Source organism: Boleophthalmus pectinirostris, unplaced genomic scaffold (genome assembly GCF_026225935.1).
Source record: "Boleophthalmus pectinirostris isolate CB_2022bp ecotype Guang Dong unplaced genomic scaffold, ASM2622593v1 HiC_scaffold_5, whole genome shotgun sequence".
In the NCBI taxonomy this organism is placed as follows: Eukaryota; Metazoa; Chordata; class Actinopteri; order Gobiiformes; family Gobiidae; genus Boleophthalmus; species Boleophthalmus pectinirostris.
The window spans coordinates 30,570,821-30,597,353 of NW_026571404.1; the positions used below are offsets into that span (position 1 = coordinate 30,570,821).

General features: G+C 41.0%; 1 protein-coding gene across 13 annotated transcripts in view; it reads right to left on the minus strand.

Moving 5' to 3' along the window:
* Window positions 1-26,533, minus strand: part of kcnma1a (potassium large conductance calcium-activated channel, subfamily M, alpha member 1a) — a 316,984-nt gene that overhangs the window by 24,341 nt on the left and 266,110 nt on the right. For 6 of the 13 annotated variants that reach the window (XM_055162657.1, XM_055162656.1, XM_055162652.1 and 3 more), the window contains exons 10-20: window positions 19,772-19,882; window positions 19,567-19,672; window positions 19,404-19,486; window positions 19,245-19,314; window positions 18,575-18,730; window positions 17,976-18,085; window positions 16,990-17,058; window positions 13,615-13,701; window positions 11,578-11,654; window positions 11,059-11,067; window positions 797-890 (exon numbers count right to left, since the gene is read on the minus strand). In XM_055162657.1, coding sequence (XP_055018632.1) covers window positions 797-890; window positions 11,059-11,067; window positions 11,578-11,654; window positions 13,615-13,701; window positions 16,990-17,058; window positions 17,976-18,085; window positions 18,575-18,730; window positions 19,245-19,314; window positions 19,404-19,486; window positions 19,567-19,672; window positions 19,772-19,882 — 972 coding nt within the window. Of the gene's footprint in view, window positions 1-796; window positions 891-7,165; window positions 7,340-11,058; window positions 11,068-11,577; window positions 11,655-13,614; window positions 13,702-16,130; window positions 16,143-16,989; window positions 17,059-17,975; window positions 18,086-18,574; window positions 18,731-19,244; window positions 19,315-19,403; window positions 19,487-19,566; window positions 19,673-19,771; window positions 19,883-26,533 lie in introns of all 13 variants that reach the window. The other 7 variants (XM_055162653.1, XM_055162660.1, XM_055162658.1 and 4 more) reach the window with 3 other exon arrangements.

Below are 26,533 nucleotides of genomic sequence, written 5' to 3' on the forward strand. Positions count from 1 at the left end.
TGGTAAAAAGTTTTGAATCCAAAGACTTCCTAAAGTGTTTTGAGTGTGCTTGTTATGATGTAGAAGACTAACCTCATTAGACTCATATGCCTGGCTCCTCTCCTGTGTCTCTACATTGTGTTGTGTTGTATCACTGCGACCTCTCTATCTCTCCTCAGTGTTCCACATTGCCAGCCCTGCCTTTCCGCCGGAGAGCACAAAAACCCAGCGCCTTTTATCTTTCAAAATCAATTAACAGCAGCTTAATTCTGCGGGACAGGATAAAAGGAAGGTAATATTTGAATTCATATTTGATTGTGATGCTACATCTCGCATATGGCCTTAAGTACTAGAAACAGTCGTCGCGGGGGTGCCCACAATAGAGCAGGGGCCTCGGGGCAGAGTACCAGCACGGGCTGCTCTGATTGGTCGCCCGTGTCATTAGTGCCAGCATTGTTTAAGGAGTACATGTGGACCAGACCGGAGGAGGTGACAGATGTGTTTTAAAGGAGTTTTCAAACAGCTTCTCAGAGCCTCTTTTCATGACAGGGAAGTGAGTGGGGCTGTCATTAAGGGCTGACAGCATGCCATCCTAAACAGGGCATTTCTCCTCTGCTTTTTGACTTCCTTAGCTCCCCTCTCCTGCCACCTCTAATTTGCCCCCCTCCCCTCCCGTCCCTACTCCCACCACTCTCTTCTGAAGTCGCTCCTACCCCTCCCTTTCTCCCTTTCTCCCCCTCCACTCTCTCTTTCTTGCACTTTTGAAGGCGGTAGGTAGGTAGGCACGGTAAAAGAAGAGACAGGATGGGCGCCTTACCTCATCATTTTGGGCGAGCAGTTGGGCGAGTTCCGCATCCCTCCGTTGCGCTGCTTTTTTTTGGGCGACAGCGTTGACGGGTGCTCATCTTCGACTGCGAACACATGCAAAGGGTGTCAGCGCGAGAGACAGGCGGGCAGGCAGAGAGAGAGCTGGACGTGACATGTGCACAAAGGAAATCTGTCAGTCAATCATCGCAATAATAAAAAAGAACAACAAAAGGAGGAAATAAACTTTAAAACTAGACGGAAAGCATTAGTAAAAATTGGAAAATAGGCAGGAGAAACCACGGAGAAAAACCAATTGACGGTTTTAAAACTGGAACGCGAAGGCTCACATCCCCGTACCCACAAATATTTGATTTTGATTTTAAATGGGCCCTTCGCTAAAAGACTTCGAGCGCATGGTACGGCTGGTTGGACCCAGCAGTCTGCATCAGAGGATTCATGCGTTAATTGCGGAAACGTGATGACTCAGACTGCGCTGTTGGTTGAGGGCGTGAGCAAAAGCGATGAAGGTGAGGTAAATAAATGTTATGGAAATGGAATTTTTTATGTGTTGAAAGTGATTTTTGGATTTAAATTCCGATTCCAAACGCATCATTCCTGTTTGGACACGAATGGCTCTTCTACAGGTCTACCTCCATGCCACAAGCACTTATTATTAAACTGCAGCATGAGACAAATTAGGGCACAGTTAGTAGTGGATATTAAATCAACGTACAGTAAGAGAAGGTCAAGACTACACTGAGAAATAAATAGGTCTATAGAGTAACACTGATTCTCTTCATTTGACAGTTTTTGTTTGATGCTGTTGGAGCACTGATTCTTGAGATGAATTTCCTGTCAACCGTGTAAGACTTTGATGTGGAATAGAAGAAAAGGCTATCTGGTCTTCAAACTTTTCCAGCTGGAGTCCTAGACAGAGCAGGCGCAGTGAGGCCGTGGGCTGAGCGTCTGCAGACTTCAGTCAGGCTAACAGCAGTCTGATCTTCACTACTGTCTGGGAGTTTCAACAGCGTTTAGACAGGCACCCAGGAGCTCGCATCCACCCTGCCCTCTCCCAGTGCAAATGCCAGGAGCAGCGTCACTTCAAACCCGGATCAGTCCTTTGGTTAGAAATCAATAACACAGCATGATATTAGTGTAAATCAATGAGTGCGCCGGCAGCCCTCACTATTCCAAGCATGTGGAATCTCATTATTGTCTGAGCACCTATTCTCAGCTGTCACCTAATTCTGCTAATAAAAGATAAGAAACATGACTCTGCCTCCTAATAAAATGTCAGCCTGTGACATTTGCTTTATATAAGGGGCATTCACAATACTTACTGTCACAAACGCTTGCTACTTTACAAACAATATTTCTGTGTAATGTAGTGAAAATAATCAGGAAATTAATGCTATAGGCAACTGCTCAGTGTCTTTGTACAAACATGTCTACTTGATAAGATCAGAAGTAACAAAGATAATAATCCATCCTAGTGTTGGTAAGAAAGGCACACAGGCAGGCTGTGAGTAGATGGACTTGCAGCCTCCACAGCAGCATAGGCACAGCTCTGAGGTGAGGACATGCTCAGGCAGATGTTACTGATGCAGCCCTGATGCCCAGGGGGACTGCAGTGCCTACTTTGGTTGTGCAGCATGGCATTACTGGGGTGGTAGCGGTATTTCACCGGCAGACTGCGGGCGCGGTTGAGCCGGCTCTCCACCAGGAGTCGTGCCCCGGACTCTGGCCCCGGCCCTGAGATACTGAGGCGCAGCTGGACGGGCTCACAGGGGCCCGCAGGGAGCAGGCTTCCTTTACGGTTATTAACAAGAGGGATGTCTGCAGAGCTGGGGCCGAGCAGGGCGTCCTGGCTGGGGTGCTGCGCGTTGGGAACCAAGGAATTTGTGAAGGTGCACCCGGGGATTTTAATAGATCGGTTTTGAAAAGATGGTCTAACTTCCTCCTTTACTGTCAAACAATGAAGAATAACAATGTGAGAAATTTGCAGGTGTCATTTCAGCGATAGGTTAACGAAAGTTCTTCGGTGCAATTAGACTCAGTTTTCATGCACTTCACTTTGTTAGTCAAATTCCTGTTGATAACAGATAGATATGTTTAGATACATAAACATACACTACTTTATAAAGGTTATAGTTTAGGTTTAATTTGTGGTATTGTTTTTTTCCATCAAAAATGACATTAAGTGTCATATGAGTTAACACAACAGCACATTTTCCTTTTGTCTCTGCACAGCACTGGAGCACTGACCTATGCATTGTGTATGAAGTGCTGATGTTTATATTTGCACATATCTCTGTGCTCATGGCACACACACACAGGAGCACTCTGAGTGCTTGTTGGGAGTATAGTCGTGGCTGTCCCTCCCTGTGGTAGAAGGGTGGTCGGTGGTTGTTTGGTAGAAAAAGCATGCTCGGGTGGCCCCGGGCGATAAACAGACGTTTATCCCAGCCGTCAGCTGCCTCCTTGATTTACGGGGCGCCACCGATAGCTCCTGGATTCATCTGGCCCTTGTCAAACACGAGCAGCGTTAGAGCGCGCTCAGTCGCCCTGGCAGCTCCACTGTGCATTCTGAACAACCCAGACGGCAACTGTCCCTTCCTCAAATGCTAATCACATGATGGTACTGTCCTGCACGCACGCCGGCTCCGATCGCCCCCACCCAAAGTCAAGAGGATGATGGGCGCAGGAATAGCTTTGGAAAATGTGGACTTTGGTATGAGAGCTCAGCTGGCCCTGCCGCTACAGTGTGTGCTGCGTGAGCAAGCTTTGGCCCTGCATGAAAGAGTGTTGAGCCCATGCATTTCTTCTTCAGTTAAATGAAATGGCAATTGCTTTTAGTTTGTTAAAGAGGCAGCCACTATACTGGTAGGTACAGTATAGGATGAAATCAACAGAAAAGTCCCTATGCTCAGTATAAGTGAGATTAAAGGAGAATTATTATGTAGAAATTACACAGACATGAAATGCTTGACAGAAGACAGCACTCTCAAAAGAAAGTGTACTTAACCATAATGTTTCTAAGAGATTTACCTAAATTGCAATCGGCTTTGAATCGCACCCCAGTCTCTTTTTGACTTCCACTGTTCCCTGGTGTTGTAGCGCCATCTGCTGCTAAATGCAGCACAATACAAAAAGAATATTTGAAGCAACTACACAGTACAGTATTAGCAAACACAAAATATTTGTTTAATTGTGTTTAACTGAGAAATTCTATCATAACTTAACTTATGACACACTAAACATGGTTTGTTATACCATTTACAAGAGTAATTTAGTTGAAGGCACATGACAGTGAGGAGACTAGAGTCTAAGACAAGTGTAGCAGAGTGAAGAGGACAGACTTACGTGATGTGACATATCCATTATACTTATATTTGGCTGAGGAGAATGCAAAGACAGTGGCAGGTCACACACAGGACAGAGGATGTCATGAAACATTCAGAGGCACAGCACTACAAACGCAGATGGGGAGGACAACATGGTGGTGATGGAGTGGAAAGGATGGAAGTAATGAACAAGTGTGCAGAGCATCACAACAAATACACTGTGTGGAAAAGATGTATGACAAACACACAGAGGCGCCACTCATCAAGTGACTGTGGCTAAGAGATTTCAATTCAAGGACTTTGCTATGACATGAAATTAAAGAAATATTTCATACTGTTATTTCCTTGGAAATGTTGACTACTTTTGATAGAATGCAAATGTGATGAGAGAACACTATGATGAACATAATGTTGTATATTGCATGTAACATCCACACCACAGAAAACAGACCATTACTATTCAAAACAGCCTTCCCAAAAAGCAAGGACATCTAACGTTACATACAGTCCATCTTTACATTGCCAAGAACCGACTGACTAAATTTCCAGAATGTGACTTTATTTGAGGAGCGGCCCCAGCGCTAGTCCCGGTGGCAGCGCAGCAGACTACACAGAGCTGTGAGCTGCAGTGTCTTGCAGCTGTAAAGGTCACAGAGAGGGCCCAGGGCTGCCCCCTGACACAGATCCTCAAACACAGAACCACAGTGGCCCTGGCATCTGTCTCAGGCAATCTGCCTGTTCCACACAGCACACACGCTAACAGGCTAACGGGCTAACGGGCTAGCATCTGGGGCAGGGCCAGGCTGCACAGGACAGAGGCTGCAGAGGACTGGGGAGGGGACCCCGCCTGCCTGGTGGACAACAGCTGTCAGGCCAAGTTTGGTGATGGACCAGCAGGGCTGGGAAAATGAGAATGCAAACATAATTTCTGTGTCACGAAAGATAAGGTCTCCAGCAATGAGCTGCAGATGCACCCTCATGTGAAGTCACATGTATGTGTACGGTACACACAAGATCAGCTCGAGACATAACCCAGAGGCCAAGAGCCCTTAGGCACATATAACATATAGGCTCCATGAGCCCAACGTCTACTTTACATCTGGACTGATGCTAATAGAACATAAACACTGACACTTCTATCACCACGTTTAAGTCACAGAACAGTATATGACCCACCACTGACGTGAAGATAAACTAAAGATATGTCCAAAACCCTACAGAGTGTCATTATACTGTACAATCAAGAAAAGCATGGCAGAGGCCAGTCCAGCTCGGCTCTTGTGGATTTCAGTGCATTTGTTGAATGTTGAATGGGCCTAAATCACAGACCACAGAACATTCAATGACAGAGCACTCTCCTGGAAGAGCTCTGCTTAGAAAAGTCAAATCAGCTTCAGATGTGCAGCAGGATGAGGTCATAGTGGATAGAGATGTCTTATCCTCTCACTCTGGTGGAAAAAGAGGGAAAATGGGCAACGGAAATCCTGCAATCCCTGACAAAGCCCGATGCACCCCTGCACTAAACTCACTTTGTTCAGACAAAGTCAGAGCTAAAAAGGGGGTCGAAATCTAAGACAGTGGAGGCTTTCCTGAAAGCCAACAGGGGCTGAGCAGGAGTGAGATCAGTAACCATGTAATGGCCAGTAATTGGTACCGAGGGATATGAGCGCAGGCCCAACTACAAGAGGCCAAGCCAAACTCATCATGGCATGTTTGACACTAATCTGGGCTGAGGCGGCGGACGCTGGGAGAATGTTGAGAAGGAAATCAGATCTGTGCGTCTGAACCCAGGGCTTTGATAGCTCCGTCTACTGCTGCCATGTCTAATTGACGGACAATTCTGTATTTCCCATTGACTTAAGAGGAAACCAGGAGGAAGAGGAGGGGGGCGACTCCTTTTCTTTATCAAGCCATCACGTTCTATTCTCTTTCATTTACTCTTATTTCACCTGGAGGACCAAGGCTGTGTCTGCTGAGAGATTTTCTTTCACTTGGTCATGCTAATGGACAAAGTTTCAGCTCTGTTACATTTCACAACAGATTTTTATGATATTTAATAGTTTAGCACAGATCTAGTTAATTACCTTTAGATATTCTAAAATGCATGCATTATAATGCACTCCAGATACATTTAGTCCAACAAATAATTCAAACTTGTTCCTTTGGTATTAATTCATAGAATAAAATGAGGCTGAAAATGAAAATATTATCTTCAGTTAGAGATTCATTGGAGCATGACCCCACTCTCTGGAGTCTCTGGAGCTCCTCACTTTATTAAAATATAAATGTTGACAGTATATTTGGAATCAGTCCTCTTTAGCTACAGTTTATTTAGTGATTTTTTTTTATTGATGAAAACTGATGATAAAATATTAGTCAACAAAATTAACAGATTGTTAGTGTGAAGTGATATTATGAATACTGTATATTTAGTCTTCTGAAACAAATACAAAAAAAAGAAAGATACTCCGTTCTTGGTAATAAAAAAACAAAACAAAAGAAAACCAAAACGTAATTGAATATCTCCTAGAATGTACACAATAGGCACAATAAACACACACCAGAGAAGAGTAGACTTGTGAGAAGCATTTGAGTGTGCACACAGACCTTACCTTGGACATTTAGAACCACAGCAAACACCAATGCTTCAAAACCACTGCTGGACTGATGCAGCATGCCGTGACCACTACGCTGCAGCCACAACACAGACCCACAACACACACTCACACACAAATGAACAAGTACACACACACACACATATATATATATTACCCATCTCAACCACATCGAGCTAAATCAACACTGTGACTTAGCTCAGTTGAACCCGCTTAACCGAAAAACAGACCAGTCGCTCAGAAATGACGACGAAAGAAATGAAAACAACTAAAAAAAAAAAGCACGTAACATGAAGACAACGCACAAATATAGACAACACCGCGGACACACACACACAAAAGTAAAGTATGGTGCTATAAAGTACACGGAATACACAGCGCACAGACATGTAACAGTATGTGTGGGGCGTTGTAACTTACAGGCACGTAAAGTGGGTGCGCAATCATGAATAGAGACAGAGGAGAGTGGGTAGGCTCTCTGAAGGGTGTCCAAGTTACTATGTACACTGCCTGACATGCAAGAGCAGTCTGGTTCTGAGCGGCCGCAATCAAAACAACATGCCAGTTTCATTCGTTTGTAGACGGACATCTTGGCTACAGTCATGTTTTGGGATGAGAGGAGAGGAAAAGCAGCAGGTTAATGGCAAAAAGGAGAAATCGTTCAACCCGGGGGGAAGTCGGAAGGTATCGTCATCAGAAAGTGCAAGCCTTAGACTACGCAGACTTGATCGCCAGCTTCGGTCAAGAAAAAAACAACACTAAAAACAAAGTGCTTGGGATTCGTTAAGAAAATTCAGAGTCAATACTTTAATTCTTCGAGGACTAATTTTTGTGGTTTTATTCGTGAGGTCAAGCTGCGTGCTAAGGCTGTAACAGAGCAAAAGGCAAAACAATGAGAAAGAAGGGGACGGGGAGGCATTCATGAACAGGAGCAATGAGAAATGTAGTTCAGCAGCAAATCTCAAACATGTGTCAATACATTTGTACTTCCTCTATGCGTTGGCTAAAGGGGTGGATCACGTACCTGTATCCCATCATGCAGCTGGAGCGGCTCTGAACAAGGCATTACGCTAAACTACGTCACACTAGGCTTGTCACGATAGCAAATTTTGAAATGCGATATATTGCTGGAATATACTGACGATAAAAAATAATTTTGGAGCTAATTCATGCCACCAAGTGCAGATTTAAACCACAAAAACTACTCTAAATCAAAAAGACCGTGAAAAGAAAACATGATCTGCAATAAATGGCAGAATGAAAAAATAGTACTTCATTTGAATCTATAATAAGACAAAAAATATATTAATTCAACCTTTTACAGCTTAAAAGTTATCATAAAGCCAAAAAGTAATCAAAAATGTCTTAGTAGTGCAAATAAAAAGTACACACGATAAATACTGATCCCAAAAAATGCTATTCCAGCTTTCATATACTGAACGATAAATGGATATAGTAATTATCGTGACAGTCCTACGTCACACTAGAAAGGCTGGTCCATGCCAAATCGAATGGCGTTTCACTGCTGCGCTCCCTCAGGGCCTCATTGTGTGTGTTATAAAGCTTCTATAAACCTGATGTGCAAAGTTTTTGATGTGAAGTCAATTCACAATTGCTGAACCTGATCATCTATACTGGTGACTAGACCCAAGATCTCAATGAATTCCAAAAAAAATCAGCTTTTTAACATTTTTAATTTTAGCTGCCTGCATAAAAGGAATAAATATTATGAGCTAATGAACTGTTCATAATAGTAGGGTGACCAGATTTTCAAAATAAAAAACTCGGACATACCTGTTTTGAGGTGGTTGGTAATAATAAAATTGTTAAACGAGTGCATAATTAAGGAAAATTGTTATGCAGAGACCATTCTTGACGAACATGTGAGACAATATAGTCACATTTTATTTGTGTTTTGGTCATTTTTAAGCAGCTTATCTGTATTTTACCTAAACAACTGACAATTTATGCCTCTCTTTTATTTGACAAATCACTTGCTTTGGATAAATCTGCAGGGATAGGGGACACAGGGCTCAAAATTGGGACTGTCCCGGGTAAATAGTTGCGTCTGATCACCCTAGACTAGACCCAAGATCTCACTGAATTCCAACAAAAATCTGTATTTTAACTATTTTAATTTTAGCTGCAACATCTGTATTAAATTTTTTGAGCTGATGTACTGTTCATAATATGAAAAAAAGCATGCCTCAAAAGAGCTGCTCAATTAGTTGCATCATTAGTTGTTAGTTGTTGCATCACAACTATTATTTAAATTGCAAATATCAAATTGCAAATGTTGGTAACACTGTAGTTTAAGCTTAGAAACATAGATGAACTAGTTGCATAAGCACTTGTTGTTGTCTTCCTTCTCTCAATGCCAAAGTTACTGAATATGATTAAAATGTGTACTGTGAAGTAAATCATAATTTGAGCATAAATGACACAAACCTACACTATTACAAACGATACCTTTGCTTGTTTCTATGCTTGTTGTTTGCCTGTGACACTCTGCTATAGCTTGAAGCCCAGAGGAAGGCCGCGGTGAAAGTCCCAGAGGAGCGTGTGTGGATTACTGTGACTCTGGGCACAAACAGCCTCTATGCTCTGCTCTTTCATTGGCCGGGTGCGGAGCAGACAGAAGCCGAACGCTGTCTGTCTAGCACCTGTCTGCATCTTTGACTCCTTAAGTCACGTCCGCTAATCAGATGTTGCGCGTGAAGTCAGAGAACTGGCCAATGAGAGAATAGGAGATCCTCGTAGGGGCTGTTGTATCTAGACCTGTCACGATAATTACTATAGCGACTATGGAGCTGGGAGAATATAGTTTGAGACACAATACTTATCTCAAGTATAATTTCTTTGTAAAGTGGGGAGATTTGGAGTATTTTTTGACGTAACACAATAACTTCTGAGCTGTAAAGGGTTAAATAAGTGACTTCTGTGACTATTTGTTGGTTCAATCTGTTACTGTAGCTCATACCTCTTAATGAAACTGTATTATTGTTGTTATATCAGTGTCATAATGTAGTTTCAATACTTCGGTTTATCGTGACAGGCCTAGTTGTATCCCATGGCATGCCTTATGAGCTGTGCATGCAGACTCTGTGCTAGCGAAAGAGGGGACAGAGGAAACTGTTGACTGTAATCACACAGTTATGCACATGGCAGAGAGCAGCAGGGGGCTGGGTCATGCTCACACCAGTGACTTCAGAGTCTATAAAGGCGCTGGACACAGTGAGTTCAACAATGGGGCTTTGGACGTGTGACTGGAAAAGCAATGGAGTGACACAGGACGCACACACACACACACACGTATACGCACACAAAAACACACATATATACACACACATAGAAACAACATGTCTGACTTCTGACTTCACAAATGCCCAGATTCTCCCTACAGGAATATGGGGCTCACTGTAAAGGCGTCTAAAAGGGGAGTCTGTGTACGGAATAGACCGGGTCACCATATTGCCTGACACAACACATTCAGCAAGAATGTAAAAAATGTCCAAAATTGTCCAAAAGCGTCCAAAACCTCCCAATTAATGAGAATAATTATACATAAATGGATAACTTTGCATTTTTGCTGAAGTTGTTAGGGCCATTATATTTCCTCTACAAACATCACACTTGGAGAATAACTTGGATCTTTTTTTGTCAAGCACCGCCATCTAGTGGTTGCCTAACGCTATCTCTAAATCCCTCAATAGCACTGAAAAGAGTAGTGAATTGTGGGCCCTGCTGCAGTGGCCTTTCTCTGCAGCCTCTGTGAGATCTGGGCCAGGACTGAGCTCACTCGGGGTAGGGGAAAGTCAAAACCAGATTGTTTTGATTTTGTTTTGGCAACCTGTTTCCAAAAGGCCCACAAGGACATTTCTTCTCTCGGAAAGCCACACAAAACCTCTTCTGACATAAGGCAGATCAATTTGGTTGTAGTTAATTTTCTTGTGCGAGTGGTGGCTGTTGGATTACCATATGTCATGTCAGGTTTGCTTCAAGTCCGTACTCTCGTTAGGATGCGTACTCTGGTGCCAAATGTGAGCTTGGTTTAGTCAAAGGTTGGGGAGAAAGTGTAGCTTTAGTCCACATCTGATAACGTCTACGTCTGGACTTCGGGGACAGCCTAAACCCTGCTGTTTTGGATTGGCTCTGGTCTGATACAGTGCGGATGAGTGGCGGGGAGAGGGATGCAGAAGCTACACTGGTACATGCAACATAGATACAGTGTACTATTGGCTGAAGAATAGAAAACACTTGCACTGCACTCTGGGTAGTAGGTCACCCATTTGATTTTGTTGGATTTTACTCACAATATATCACTACCAGAGAGGGGTTAAAATAAAGTGGTGTTTTCCAATGGCAGCAGGGAAGGAAATACATCAAAAGTATGTCACTGGTTGTAAAGAAACAGTTAAATAAATAAAATAAAATAAACAACAGAAGAGAATAGGACAGGACAGGACATACAGTAGATTCAGACTTCCATTACTGTAATGGAACTGTCAATTTAAATTCAACTCTTTTGGGGAAGAATACAACAACACAACGTCCATCAATGAGAGACAGACATGGAAAAATCAACCTAAACTACCTTTAAGTAATATGTATTTAAGGAGATACATTTACAACCAGTTCAATTTTCCACAGCCAAGCATTGACTTGTAAATGGATACTTCATGAGATTACCTTTACAGACAGTGCTACAGTTAAGAAGAACAGTGATATGACATAAACAAGTTCAATATTAAACAGTTGTATTGGCTAAGGTGTGGGTTAGGTTTGGGTGTGAAGGGGACAGAGGGGGGACAGGGCCCGAGGAGAGTACTCACGTCGTTTGCAGCCGCATTTCTTGATCCTTTTTGGGTCGGTGATGTCGTCGTGACAAGCTTTGCAGTAATAAAATGCTCTAAAAATACAAAAACATGATAAAAGAATAAATGAATCCAAAAAATATATCTTTACTATGGATGGAATGAGACAAATTTTCCACAAGATGAGATGAGACATGAGATTGGATCCACAAGACAAGACTTTGACGTAATTCATAATAAGTCAATTGTGAAATACAATTCGCAATTTTGGCTTCACAATTTTTTATTTATTTGATTTAATATTTTAGTTGTCATAGGAGCCCCGCCAGAGGGACATAAGAGGTATAGCTAGCCAGTGCTTAACCTTTTTTTGTCCAATTCAAATGTAAACAGATGCAAATTAATTCTCACAAGACTATTCTTTTAGCAATTTTGTCTCACGTAATCTTGTGGCCATGACTTCATGATATCACAAGGTGGAAGAGAGCAATTTGAGCTTTGGAGATATGGACAAACTAATAAAAAAGGGTGTGAATGAAAAAAAACACAACTCCATGTATGTTTTGATCAGGTAACAACATTCTAATATGACCGAAGGCTCACAAAAGTCAAGTAATATAGGATCTTTAAATTTGAACTAAACAGCAAACCCACTTTTTTTCATCTACTAAACTGTGTATATGGTGTTTTAACAGAACCATCTATTGTTTGCGTTCAGCTTCCAGCAGTTGGTGACATCACGCAAAACTGCCCTGTTGCCCAGATGTGGATATATGCAGTGGTGTAGTGGGGATATTTTAAATGAGGGTACACAGTTCGTGAAGTCATCCATGTGATGAATCCCGCCCACCTGCAATAGCCTACGAGCTCTGCGTCGGTCCTTTCACCTGCCGTCACCCAACCACACGGGCGCACCTCCGGGCCCATCCCAACACTCAGTCCTGGTTCAGTTCCGGTTTAGTCCTGCTTTAGACCTGGTTTAGACCTGGTTTAGTCCTGCTTTAGACCTGGTTTAGACCTGGTTTAGTCCTGTTTTAGTCCTGCTTTAGTCCTGCTTTAGTCCTGCTTTAGTCCTGGTTTAGTCCTGGTTTAGTCCTGGTTTAGTCCTCCTAGTCCATGCCTGGTTCAGTCCTGGTTCAGTCCTGGTTCAGTCCTGGTTTAGTCCTGGTTTAGTCCTGGTTTAGTCCTACTGGTTCAGTCCTGGTTTAGTCCTGGTTTAGTCCTCCTAGTTCAGTCCTGCTTTAGTCCTGGTTTAGTCCTGGTTTAGTCCTCCTAGTTCAGTCCTGGTCTAGTCCTGGTTAAGTCCTCCTGGTTCAGTCCTGGTTCAGTCCTGGTTCAGTCCCAGTTTCTTCCTGGTTTAGTCCTGGTTCAGTCCTCGTTTAGTCCTCCTGGTTCAGTCCTGCTTTAGTCCTGCTTTAGTCCTGGTTTAGTCCTCCTGGTTCAGTCCTGGTTCAGTCCTGGTTCAGTCCCAGTTTATTCCTGGTTTAGTCCTGGTTCAGTCCTCGTTTAGTCCTCCTGGTTCAGTCCTGCTTTAGTCCTGCTTTAGTCCTGGTTTAGTCCTGGTTTAGTCCTCCTAGTTCAGTCCTGCTTTAGTCCTGGTTCAGTCCTCCTAGTTCAGTCCTGGTTCAGTCCTGGTTCAGTCCTGGGTTCAGTCCTGGTCCCTCATGTCTCAGGTCACTGTAGGACAGTAGTGCAGATATCATGAGCCTATGCAGGTTGTTTTCACCATTGCCAGTTGCTCCAGTTTGACATTTAAGCTGTAGGCTATTTTACATTTGTTATTTTTTTATATCTCACAATGGGAAAAGTGGATGGACAACGTAACCCCGCCTACCACGCCCACTACAACCCTGGATATATGTTAGATCAACCACGCTGTTCCTTAAACCTCTTGACCCCACCTCTCCTTCTCTCTCATTCTCCTCTTTCATTCCTCCAGCTACTGCCCAAGTTAGCAGCTCTATTTGTAATATGATTGGAGGCGGAGTTTAGATATTTAGTTCCATTTTTATATTCACAGTGTGTTTTGAATATTATTTCCATGATGTGTGTTACCTTTTGACTTCTTTGGCGTCGCTGGCGATAAAGAATCCTAGTGTTCCCTCCTGCATCTTCACGTGGTTGCCCGGGTTAATAAGGATGCTGGATAATCAAACAAATAGAAACATAATGCTCCTTATTATTAGAATAGAGACGCTGCGGCTAACACAACATGCTAATCAAGAGGAATGGTACACAGACATTTGGGGGATTTCACCTGATTGGACCTGCTATGTTTCATTCGTGTCAATTTGCGGATGTTACTCACATGATGGACAGAATGTACAACGATATGGAAGCACATTGAATTTTAATTCTTTGTGATAGTCCTGAAACGGGGACACACAGAGAAATCTGGGCGATGAGGGCAGAAAGAATTAAAATTATGGCTGTGGAGCTCTTGGACTCTCATTCAAATATGTTTTACAGAATGGCTGCGTTGTAATACAGATATATATGGTTGGCTTGGTTAGTATTTGACCAACTGGGAATGAACAGTCATAAGTGGATAGATTAACATTACATTATTCAATAGTAGTCAATCTATATCAACAATTATGCACGTTAAATAAGTAATTCACATTATATTAGGCTATTCTGAAACCTAGAGAAACTAAATATAAAATGTACATCTCCAGAACACTTTCAGAAATGTTTACAGTGTCTCAACTGGCTGTATCATTCCCCATTAATTAGACAGAGACAGATTGGACGAGGTACACACACGTCCTGGACACTCACACACACACACACACACACACACACACACGGCTCATTAATGGTTACCTGGGGCAACAGTCATCAATGATGTGAGTGTGGAACATTGAGCCCACAAACCTTTAGGGTCACACTCCTACAGCAACACCCGCCCAGAGGAAACACAGAGCAGCTTTAATTCGCTGCGGTCAATTTGCATTTGAACAATTTGGGAATTATGTCGCAAAAGAAGATTCAGTTAAGGTCATTTATATATATATATTTTTTAAATTTAATCTTTTTTCTGAATTATTCTGATGTGCATTTGTGTATGTTTTGGTAATTTCAGTTCGTGTTTCCTCAGGGCTTTGGAGAAGGTTACTTTGTTAATAGACAGATAGTTAATAGACAAAAACATTAAGGGAGCAATTGAATCCATGTGCACATGGGGTCATTGTGAAATTGCAGTGTTCATGCAGGCCTGATTGTGATCCCTCACTGCAGAAGTAAATTAGTGTATCATTCAGGCAGATTGAATGGCCCCCAGAGTTGAACATGTGTTTAGCATGCACTTCAGTGAAAAGAACAAAACAAATCAACTCCATTTTCACAAACATTGCTGCCCAAATCTGAGATTTTCAGGTTTAGAGAGACAAGGCCTTTTCTTCAGTTGGGTGCAAAGTGGTGAAGAGCAGCATCCAAACCTCATATTGTGAGCAACAAAACAAGCACCAAACACCTCAAGTGAAAGTGTTAGCATGCAGTTAGCAAACAGCATGAGGACAGTCCAACAGAAAGGCATAGCCACTGCAGTACAGTTAAAGGGACAGGTACGTAGATGCAGACGGTTGCAGTAACTTCTGTGCAGTTGGATTGTTTCTTAAACACCAAACTGACAGGAAGTGACCTCACTTAAGGACATCTACTCAAGAGACGGACGAGCATGGCTAACACGGGGCGGAGATGTACAGAGATGTACAATGCACAGGCACACACTCTCCCACCCGCTTCAGACACACACACCACACACACACATGCACAGATGAACATGTGGAGGACATGGAGAACATGGAAAACATGGGGTGGGATGTCAAAATGAACAGTGGCCCACTCGTGGATTTTGTAACCTGTGATTTATAAATTTAAATTTTGGATAAACAAATTGCTATCCAAATCCAACAATTCCATGCCTTTGCTAATGTGTGAGATGAATGACAGGAGTGGTGAGGTGCTGTTGGTGTATGAAAAACATAAAAAAGACATGCTATAATCTCCAGTGCCTGCGGCTACAGCAGATAGTAGGTCTTTATGTAAATGATGAAATAAAAAAGATTATCCGTGTTTGTCGACACCACATGTGAGCTCTGAGAGATGTTGATCCCAATTCAGCACCACCATGTATATTTCAAAGAATCATTAGTTAGACACCAAAAGTTGGATTCATCTCCAAATAAAGCTAAAGGAGGAACTGAACGACACTGAAAAAGAACTGAAAGTGAGAGAAATAAAGTCAGCAAAGGACTGGCAAAGGACAAAACGAAAAAAGATCAAAAATAGGTAGATATGAAGAGGGTGAACGTTTGGCCTTGGTACACCGACAACAGCGAAGACAAAGAAACAGCACTTCTACAAACACATCCAATTTATCTATCCTCTCTCTGCCTGCAAAGAAGTTAGTGCATTAAAGCACAAGGGACACCATAAAAAGTTAGAAAAAAGAAGGCCTGTGAGATAGTGTTTGGAAAAATATCCTTGGGGAAACTCCCAAAGTCAGAAGCGTTAAAGTGGTGGAGATTGGGTGGAACTTTGGAAGTAAGATAAGGTAGAGGGCATACCGCTTTCGGCTTCTGCAAACAACAAGAAAAGATCTCAAATCAAACAGTTAGCATTAACATAACGGAAAGGATAGAATAACCAAGTGTGGCCAAGGTCTATTTGAACTTTTTAAAATGTAACACCACTGTACAGAAATGCTTTTGATTAGTAATAGCATTGTTCTAAAACTCAACAATTATCAGCAATAGTTACGGTTTTATTTACAGTAGGAAAATGACTTCATCAGAGTAAAGGTTAGTGACGTCATGTTACTATGGAAATAGCCAGTGAACAAATACATTTGACACAAGTGAACGGGACAGGGTGAGTGGGATTTGGCAATTGAGATTACTGAAAAAGAGTCTCCATGTTGTTATCGGTGATCAGACACTGACGTTAGTTGGACTCCACAGGGACACAGTTAAATCACATTGGGAAAAGTCAGGAACACATGACATATGGAAGGGTGCAGCCAATTGTCTCTTCCCTTTTTCAGAATCAAAACGGTCTCTTACTTGGTCTGGCGGCTAGTGGACTGCACCTGCACTGTACAGTATATCTGAGGTTACAGTGCTACTTTCAGTGTGTTCCTGTTCGGAGTCAGAGTTACCTCCATCAAGGGTATTGGATTTCCAGTTACACCAATTATTTATATTAATAGACGAAACAGGCAACGACCATTAGCAATGTCTTTTGGCACTTGTGTTTCATGGTCATAGCCAAAGTGTTTATAGCTGTAATAGCTAATATAGCCGTAATTTAGAGGATAAATAAGTAGTGCTATACCTTGGCAGAGGTATGGATGGATTTAAGAGTTCTATAAAGCTACTAGAAGTGGGATTAAGCTGGATGCATTTGAACAAGCTGCAGAGTACAAACCTGCTCTCTCTCTGTTCCGACTTGTATTCAATAGCGATAAGTAACAGCTTCAACTTCACATAGCACAGCCTGGAAAACACAACGAGCAGGTACAGTTTATTTATGATGTTTCACTGACGACCTCTGACCACATCTGATTCAGCGATGAGACTTTCGGCTCCTCTGTGGGATCCGAATTTCATGGAACGGTTCATGCCAAAGACTCGCTCAAAAGACTGGCTGTTTTTATATTTAATTACATGAGAGAAGCCAATGTGAAAACCCATTTAACTACAAATTAATCACAGCGAGAAGTGACCAAGGCTAGGATTTGTTTAAAAGGGTGTGGAAATGTGTTAACCTTTTGAAATTATGAAACTCTAAATAAAGTGATGCATTACAATATTAAATAAAGGTTTACTGTGTAACTTTCTGAGTGAAAGAACCAGAAAAAAATGTTATTAAGATGCCAAATATGGTTTTTGTGCATAAAGCTCTCATTAGTGTTGCTGCACACTCTGCTTCTGTGCTGATTGTTGTGTTGGTTCAGAGTTAATCACTTTAAAAATGCATAAAAATTGGAAAGAAAAATATTCGGTTCTTTTAAAAAACAAGATCCAAATCCAACTGTTCATGTTAAAGGTGGAAGTTTTTGTTGGGGGTCCGTCACCTGCTTCTTTCCATCATTGGTCTGCTTGGAATGTTCCACAGTATGACATTAAACAGCTCTACCTTACATTTATTAAATTAGATGTGGTTTTACAGCTCAAAAATACCTAGAAAAAGTAATTCTGATTGTGAGCGGGGTTACCTATAACTTGGTCTGGTTTGGTCTCCATGGAGATAGAAAGGTTTAATATCATATTGTGAAACGGATCCTTCACCAGAAAAGCTACAGAATGCACCTTTAGGGAGCCGAAGAAAGAGCAAAGACTCGTTCACCAAAGTCTCTTCACTAATCTGATTCATTTTCTCATGATACTGTTGATGTGCTGCTTGATACTTACTCACAAATAGTAGGGAAGGAGAGCCCTACAAAGGCACTGGACAGATACTCGGTGTACATCTCATTAGCCACGCCTTCAAGGTAGTACTTCTGCCACGTGTCCTCTTCGATCTGATGAAGAACAAAGTGCAGCAGTGACAGAGCAGGAGAGAAAGAGGGAGAGAGGGAGAGAGATAGAGAGAGAGATAGGGAGAAGAGAAGAAACAGGGAAATGTGGTCTGCAGATGTTCCGGCCTCAACATGAGCCTGGTCATTATAAGGCGATCCATCATGTTTATGACATGAAAACAGCTCTTTGATGGAAGCAAGCACCTCTTCAATTTGAAACCACAAAACACTGAACAGATTCCATATGAAATGTCAGAGTAAAATATGATGTGCCAGTGTGACTGAGCACACAGCAACCAAGGGCTTTTTTTAAACAAAGATGTCAGGATTCTTCAGTGAGAGTACATGAGCAGATCTATTCCAGCTGGAAACCCGTACTTACTTAATGCACTTAAGCCTCATATACAGGGTTATTATGTCACTGTTCCAAAAAGTAAATGTGATAAACCTGTGAGCGGAGTCCTCTGAGTGGATCTGATCCTGAGCCCTTACCTCGATGAAGGAGCGCATAGAGAAGAGGTTGGCCAGCATGGTGGACAGGCCCTGGGCCAAGCAGCTCTGGGCGATGAAGCCAGCCTTGAGCTCTGCCAGGCAGATAGCATCGTCACCTTCCTTCCAGTTCCAACTCGGAATGTTCAGCAGATGGGCCTTCATCACATGACAGAGAAAGCAGAGGTCACACCAGTACACACATATCTGTCCTGTTGTATTAGTGTGAAGATAGTTCTTCACTTCAGCTGCTTAAAAGATTTGCTTCAGCATTTTATTCTTGCAACATTACATGGCTATAAATCACAATTGTATGAAAGTTGTAGCTAAGGCCATTTCACAAAGTTAATGTTTTTAATTATTATTATAGCCATTTCACACATATTTACAAATCATTTACAAAAAATGTATATAATTTACTTTTATGTAAGTTTCAAAGAGTAGCACCTCTAAGTTTTGAGTTCAGGAGGTACCCATATAAGTTTTTGTACATTTGCAGTGTCTCATTCAAAGAGCTTGTCGCCATCTAATGGATTCTTTCAGTACTACATACTAGTGAGTTGTATTTATTTATTCTGATAGTGTTCATGTGATGTAATCCCATTTTGTGATCCCAATTGTATTTATCTGTAGGTATTAAAAGTGACAGGTAATAAGCTCCACACAGCTTTACCTTATTGTGGTATTGCAGCATCTGTGTGATGATTCTGATTTTCGGATGGTAGTTCTTGATGGAGATGACCCTTAAGTCCATTTAGAATATTTTACATTAGCACACATTGTCACAACCTTAAATAGGCTTCAGAGTAAATAGAAGGAGAAGGAAGCTAACCTCATGATGTTGGAGGCATCTTCAGCATCTGGGTCTGCACAGTATTTGTTTGCCAAGATTAAACAAGCATCTGCAGATTCGATCTATGCACAGAGGAGTAATAAAGTTATAGCTTTAGTTTATCTACTGCCCGTTACAGGCTCCTGATGGGTCTGTGGTGTACCTTGACGCGCGCCAGATCGTGGGGGTTGAGGACAGATCCCTGGTAGAACTCGACTTGGGTAAAGTGGCGTTTGAACAAGGCTTCCAGCTCAAGATTAGGGGAAATACTGAGTGCAGATGAGTACAGAGGGTTAGTGTGGCCATGCTGTGCGCACAGAACTCTGGGGCACATACTACATTGACTGCAAAAAAAAAGATGGACTTACTTATGGAGAAAAACAATTTCTACATTGACATCATCCCTGTCCTTGTGTAGGAAGTCTTTGAGGAAGTTGGAGACGCTTTCGAGGGTGATATGACCACAGACCACTATGTGCCTGGAAGGGGGAACAAATCAGCTTGAGTGTGCAACATAAATGAGCACGGACGCTGGCATGCCTCCCAAAGATAATCAGTTAAACCAAAGCACTCAGAAATCTAACTAAATGTAGAAGGGAAAAATATCCAACTGTCAAAGAACATTTCTTCAAGCCAAACAAGGAACTGAATTATATGATTCTTGCCATAAAAGTGAACATTTTCCCCCATGAAATGAAAGTGTACGACAAGTGCAATCAAACACTCAACTTTGAACCACTTTAGAAAATGTAAGATATAATTACAGAAGCCACAGCGGCTGGACTGTCATCCGCTCTCTATAGAAACTCCCCTTTGGGCCAAACCGCTGTTGTGTGGACAGAATGGATGTTGACAAAGACATGTACGTCAATATTCTCATGCTCTTAAACACAGCTTTGCTAAAGGTCTGTGACAAGAGAGCGTTATAAATCAGCAGTGAGTTTGGCACAGGCCTGTACAGCGCTGGACTCATTACAGCTTAGTCAGACTCTAAGACTTCTCACATGAGGTTGTGTCCTTTCTACTGTTGTCATGGTACTAAAATTTCAAACTTGATTTTGATCGTAAAAAAAAAAAACACTCTTTCTTTAGACAACAGAATGTAATATTCAGCATTAAAGTTGCACTGGGTAACTTGTCTCATAGAGGGTCTGCCATCTGCTTGTCTCCATGGAGATGTCATAGACCTTTTTCACACTGGCCGGAAGTGCCGTAATGTAGGGCAAACGTCACTTCCGGTTAATGCTTTTCTATGGCAAAATCTGTGGAAATGTCTCGCGTATTCTCCACCAGCTTCATGAATCTGCTTCATCACCAAATCTTCATCCAACAAGGTCCACAAAGAACATATTCTGTCCATGAAGAATTTATCCAACTATCAAGGTAAGAAAGATGAAATCTTAAATGAAAAAGGTCAGTTACTTTGTTTCTCAAAACTGCCACAAAAACCTACATTATTACTGTGAGCGGGCCCTCGTTTCCACAGATCTGACCTGTAACTTGACCTTGAGATGTCGCTGCTTGTCTCCATGGAGAACGAAAAAACCCCAAAACTAAACGCGATATTGAAGAACATTCTCGAAAAACAAAAATCTAAATAGTGTCCAGCAGGTTGCCGACCCTCCATGAGAAAAGTTACACAGTGCACCTTTAAATCAGAGTACTTTTTTAAATATTACCATGTTGTAAGGCTGTGCAATTAATTGAATTCTGATCACGATTTTGATTTGTGTGTAAAACGATCTTCATACTCATATAATCGAGTTGAAATGAAAGCTTAACAAAATTTATTTTGGGATATGTTTGTATAAATAAATATATTTATTTTATTTTCTAAAGACAGAGATTGTAGAACAGCTGGATATATAGTTTATTCTGGATATATTTATGTTTTTCTATGCCTTACTTCATATTTCATGTTATTAGTATATTTTATTTTTATTTTATTTTCATTTTATGTTTTATACAGCACCACACTGTTCTAAGGTACATATTTGTAGCACATATTTATTTTCAATTTGAATTTGTTTTACATAAATGATCAATGACAAGTGTTTTGTTTGTTTTTTTGAGAGAGAGAGAATTGCTGAATAAATGCATAAAATAATCGTTTGAATAAGCGTAATTTCAATATTGATATACTGTGAATGTGACTTTTTTAGTATCGATACCTGTTCAAATGAGTAATCTAGTTTCCGATACTAGTTTCATTATCGATTAGTATCTGATTTTCAAGACTTTTGACAACCCTAATCCTTCACTGCCTGCACCGATATCCAACACGAGCCAATCTAGACATCAAATTTAGCGACCATATAACTAGGATCTCTTGTAAACTCAGGTAAACCTCATTTTGACGTGAATTTGGTTTGACAGTCCGCAGAAAGTCTCATTATCCAAACTCTGACTGAGACAATAGAGCCACTTCAGTTTGGCAAGCCTGGCTACTGGAGCACTCTGCACTTATGGGGACCGGGCAGATTACGTTACACTCTGCGGTCACATGTGAGTATGTATCACGAAGCTTGATTTGTTATGACACGTTTACTGTACTTGGATCCATGTTGGAGCTCTTACAGAAGGAAGAGTTAAAGTCTGGATAAGAGCTTAACCTTTAACAGCGAGCTCAAATGTATGGAGCAGTCTGAAAACGTTATGAAGAAGAAGACGTAGAAATCTTTACTGATGTTAGATGAGATTTTGGGGCGGATCAGAGGTTTTAAAGCAGATGGACTGGCAGGGACGGGCATGTAGACTTGGCACTGTGATACTATTACTACTACTACTATGACTACTGACAGGTTTAAAGAGGGGCAGATGGGCAGATTTTGAGATGCTCTGGGTCAAGATGGTGGTCACAGATGTTGCCTATGTTCGTAAGCATTTTAGAGAAGTATTATGACTAGATTAGGTACTTATTTCTTAAAGCTCAGTTCAATTCACAGTGGTTATTTTTGAACAGAGAGTGTAAATAGCACTTGTACGAAGAATGACATTTGAACTTCTTAACTATTATAAGAACTTAATGCAAGAACATGTTTGTAGAGACCTTAGCTACAGTTGGTAAGTTTTATACATTCAGTTCAGTCTTTTCTATTGATTATAACAGTAGGGCTGCAACAATTACCGTATTTTTCGGAATATAAGTCACACTTTTTTTCATGGTTTGGGTGGTCCTGCGATTTATACTCCGGTGCGACTTATATATTAAAATTTTCTCACTGAGAGCCTTGAGAGGGCGCTCTAGGCTTGTGTCTCAGTATCTGCTACTCCTGTTTCTCCTGTACCACTGTCACTTCGCCACACTGCGCATGTCTCCTGCAGAAAGAGCCACTGTCCTGTCTGGGATCAAGTCAGTCGATCGCAAAATTAATTCTGTACCACTGAAAATTTCAAATTTAAGTGACTTCAGTGACAACCAAAACCATCCTGTTGGGATTCAGAAAGGGCAGAATAATTCTAACTGGAACTGATGCTGAGTCTGACGACAGCTATACAGAAGAGGCACTCCGTTTACCTCCAGAGGTCATGAAGTTGCCCAGAAGTGACACCTAGGATGAAAAATTCAGTGGATTTAGTCATTTGGAGTGAGATGGAGAGTTTGTTGTTGTTTGTTGTTTTGTTTTGTTGTTTATGCTGCAATTATCTGAAGAACTGTTCATATGTGACGTTCACAGCCTGTTGTTCTCTGTTCTATTGTTATTACTATAATTTGCCTTTCAGGATGAAATGTCGGTTCCTGGTCTCCAATTTTATAAAATAAATTCCCCCAAAAAGTAGTCCGGTGTGACTTGTATGTTTTTTTCTTCTTCATTACGCATTTTTTGGCTAGTGTGACTTATACTTCAGAGCAACTTATAGCCCAAAAAATACGGTAATTGGAATAAATGTGACAAGTAATCGACAACTAAAATAATTGTAATCATATTTATATTTATATAAACTGTAATCTGGAAAATATAGACTCTAAAACACTGTGGCATTATTAAATAATAATAAAAAAAAGAATACTTTCAGATTGTGATCAATAATACACTTTTGTAAATATTCTCCATCTTGAAGCCTTCAATCAACCTTTATTTGGTTAAAATGTATTTAAGAACTCTCTGTCTACAGTAGAAAAAATCATTTGACTGGTTGACTAATCAAAAATAAATAAATAAAAAAAAAATGCTGCTTATTGGACTACTAAAAAACTGTTGCAGCCCTAACTAGCACTGACAAATGAGTGGAATGAATAGACAAGACATAGCTTTCATTTCAAAAGAGGAAAACTTCAGACATTTTACAGATATTGTTCCCTAATTGCTAACTCCAGTCAAATCAAATGGAATTCTCTTTCACGATATACAGTGACTTTAACAAGAGCAGGTAACATAATATACATATTATTCTGCTTGTTCAACATTTTTAAATCAATCAGTAAATAAATAAATAATAAATCACTCCAGAAATCCACACAAAACAATCCAAAAACACAAAGTCTAAGGGATAAAAGAGCATGCACACAGACCATGCAGCGAAGGAGGCACCAGGAGAACACAGCAAACGAACTACAGCTCAAACCTCTGTGACACCAGGACTCTGACTTCTTCTGCTCTAATCCTCATCTGTAATCAGCTCATTAAAATTGTATACACATTATACCTGCAAAATATGCTCTACAAATATCTGAAGAAAACATTTGAATGGAATTTTCGCAAAGATGTGGGTGGAACTTTTGATCAAACTTCCAACTTTTGTTACGGAATTATGGCGCAAGATCTCGTGCCACAAGATCTCGTGAGACAAAATCGCCAGAAGACGAATCACGGAGAAAAATGATCTTGTGAGTGATTTGTGTGTTAACATTTGGACTGGACAAAAAAGATTACGTGTTGGTGAGTTACATCTCTTGCGGTTCCAAAAAGCAGCACTAGAACGGCAACAAAACATGAAATCAAATGAATGAAAAACTGTCAAAGCAGAAACTGAATCGTGAAATTTATATATTAGGAATTCTGTTAAAATCTTCTCTTGTCTTGTTGTCATGATCTCAATCTCATTACTTTTCTTGTCTTAAGGAAATTGTGTCTCGTTCCATCCCATCACTCACAGTTCAGATCATTATATTTAAGATTTAGCTAAAAAATAGTTGAAATAGTTTTCCTTGTTTGGCAGTTGTTGAGGTTTCAAATTTTAATCCCTGGTTGAAAATCATGATATGACGCTAAGGAATTCCATAGTCCACTGGGCCAAAACTCCTCTAATATACACAGATATTATTATTTGACAAATAAAATTATAATAAAACACCTTAATTTTGTTGAAATAATGTTCAAAATATCAGAAAATTGTGAAAATTGTGGATAATGTTTGGACAAAATTCTCCGTAGTATGATGTTATAAATATAAAACTCGCCACTTCCTGTAATTTTCAACATGTTTTTAATCTTTTCTTCACAAATTGCTTCTTGATTAGTGTAAGACTAACATTTATATTTACAACAGGTATTATCTCTCTAAATTAGGTCAAAATTGGAGAATCATCAAAACCTGTCATACGTTCTTTAAACAAAAACAGCTGGACTTTTGTTTTGTGTTAATGTCGTATTCCTGGACGGCTCAAAATGTCAGTTCATTTTGTTAATGTGCGAGCTTGTTAATACTTTATGGGTCTTTTCCAGATATGATGTAATTTTGACTTCAGGTTAATCTGTGTGTTTATTCAACGCTTTGTTTGACAGATTGAATTAACTAAATCAAATTAGGCGTAATTACTTTAATCTCTCTTATTTGCAATTAGTCAAATCGCTTCTCGTTCCAATTCAGCAGTCATTTTTAAACAGTACGCTATGTAACTTTTTGGTTTGGAGTCTGTCACCTGATTGTTTCTATGGATATGTCACTGCTCTGCTTAAAATGTTCCACAGTATGACATTAAAGAGCCATTAAACGCCCTCCCGAAGCTTTACTCCGCCCCTAAACAAAACCTGAAAAACCATCCAGAGTATGCGGTCGGCGGCGGGTCGGGGGAAGCGGATGTGAGGCGGTCTCTGGAGCGATGATTGACAACCGACTGACAGCCACGACAATCCAACATGGTGTGGACCGGTGCGTTCCAAACTTTGAAACCGAGCGGATATTTCTGCTTAGATCACGCCGTTTCCTTTTCCTCCAGACACGGCAAGACATCACAGTGACCAGCGGTGACAGGTAGGGGCGGGGCTAAGAGGAGTTCCTCACGTACCACCCGTAGACGCCAGTGGCTGTGTTTGTCACGTAATAACTGTGCATCGAACTCAATAGCGGCCGCTGGTCCAAACCAAAAATTCAAATGTACAGGCTGTAGTTGATCCTAAAGAGGCCGTTACAGACACGGCTTTTAACCCAAACGCCCAAGTTTTTTTTAACAAATATGTACTAAAATGACAAAATAAGGCCAGGGATAGGTATACACCTCTATTTTAGACCCACACAACTAATCAGTGGAAAAAAAGTGATTCATCAGCCAGTTTCACTTTATAGAAACTGTCTGACCTCGCAACATCAGAATTTGTTCGCTCGACGGTAGGTGGGTACTTTTTTTTATTTAACCAATCGATGCTATTTGGTAGTCACATATGTAATGCGCCGCTAATCCGGCTTTTTCCAAATCCCATAGGAAGAAGGGCAATAACGTCTTTCCCCTTGATAAAATTCACCAAACATTCTTTGAATCTTCGATCTTGGGAATCGTTGCCAACACAGAATATATGACTCTTCGCTGATTGGCTGGTGCCCGAACTCACACTTCAGGGATTTTTGGGAACTGTCTAGTGTATTCCGATTCCTGATCCAGTTGCTGGAGAGAAATAAAATTGAGCGGAGGCACTAGGTAGCACCAGCCTGGCTACTTTAAACATGTATTGATTAACATTTATTTAATTACAGGTGATTTAATAGCTCAAAAATACCTTGAAAAACAGGCATTCTGGCTGTGAGCGGGGTTGCCTCTCCACAAACCTGACCTGTAACTTGGTCTGGTTTGGCCTCCATGAAGATAGAAAGGTTTAATATCATACTGTGAAACATTCCAGACAAACAATAACATCTCCATGGAGAAAAGCATTTGACGGAGCCAGAAAAGTTACACCATGTATCTTTAAAAT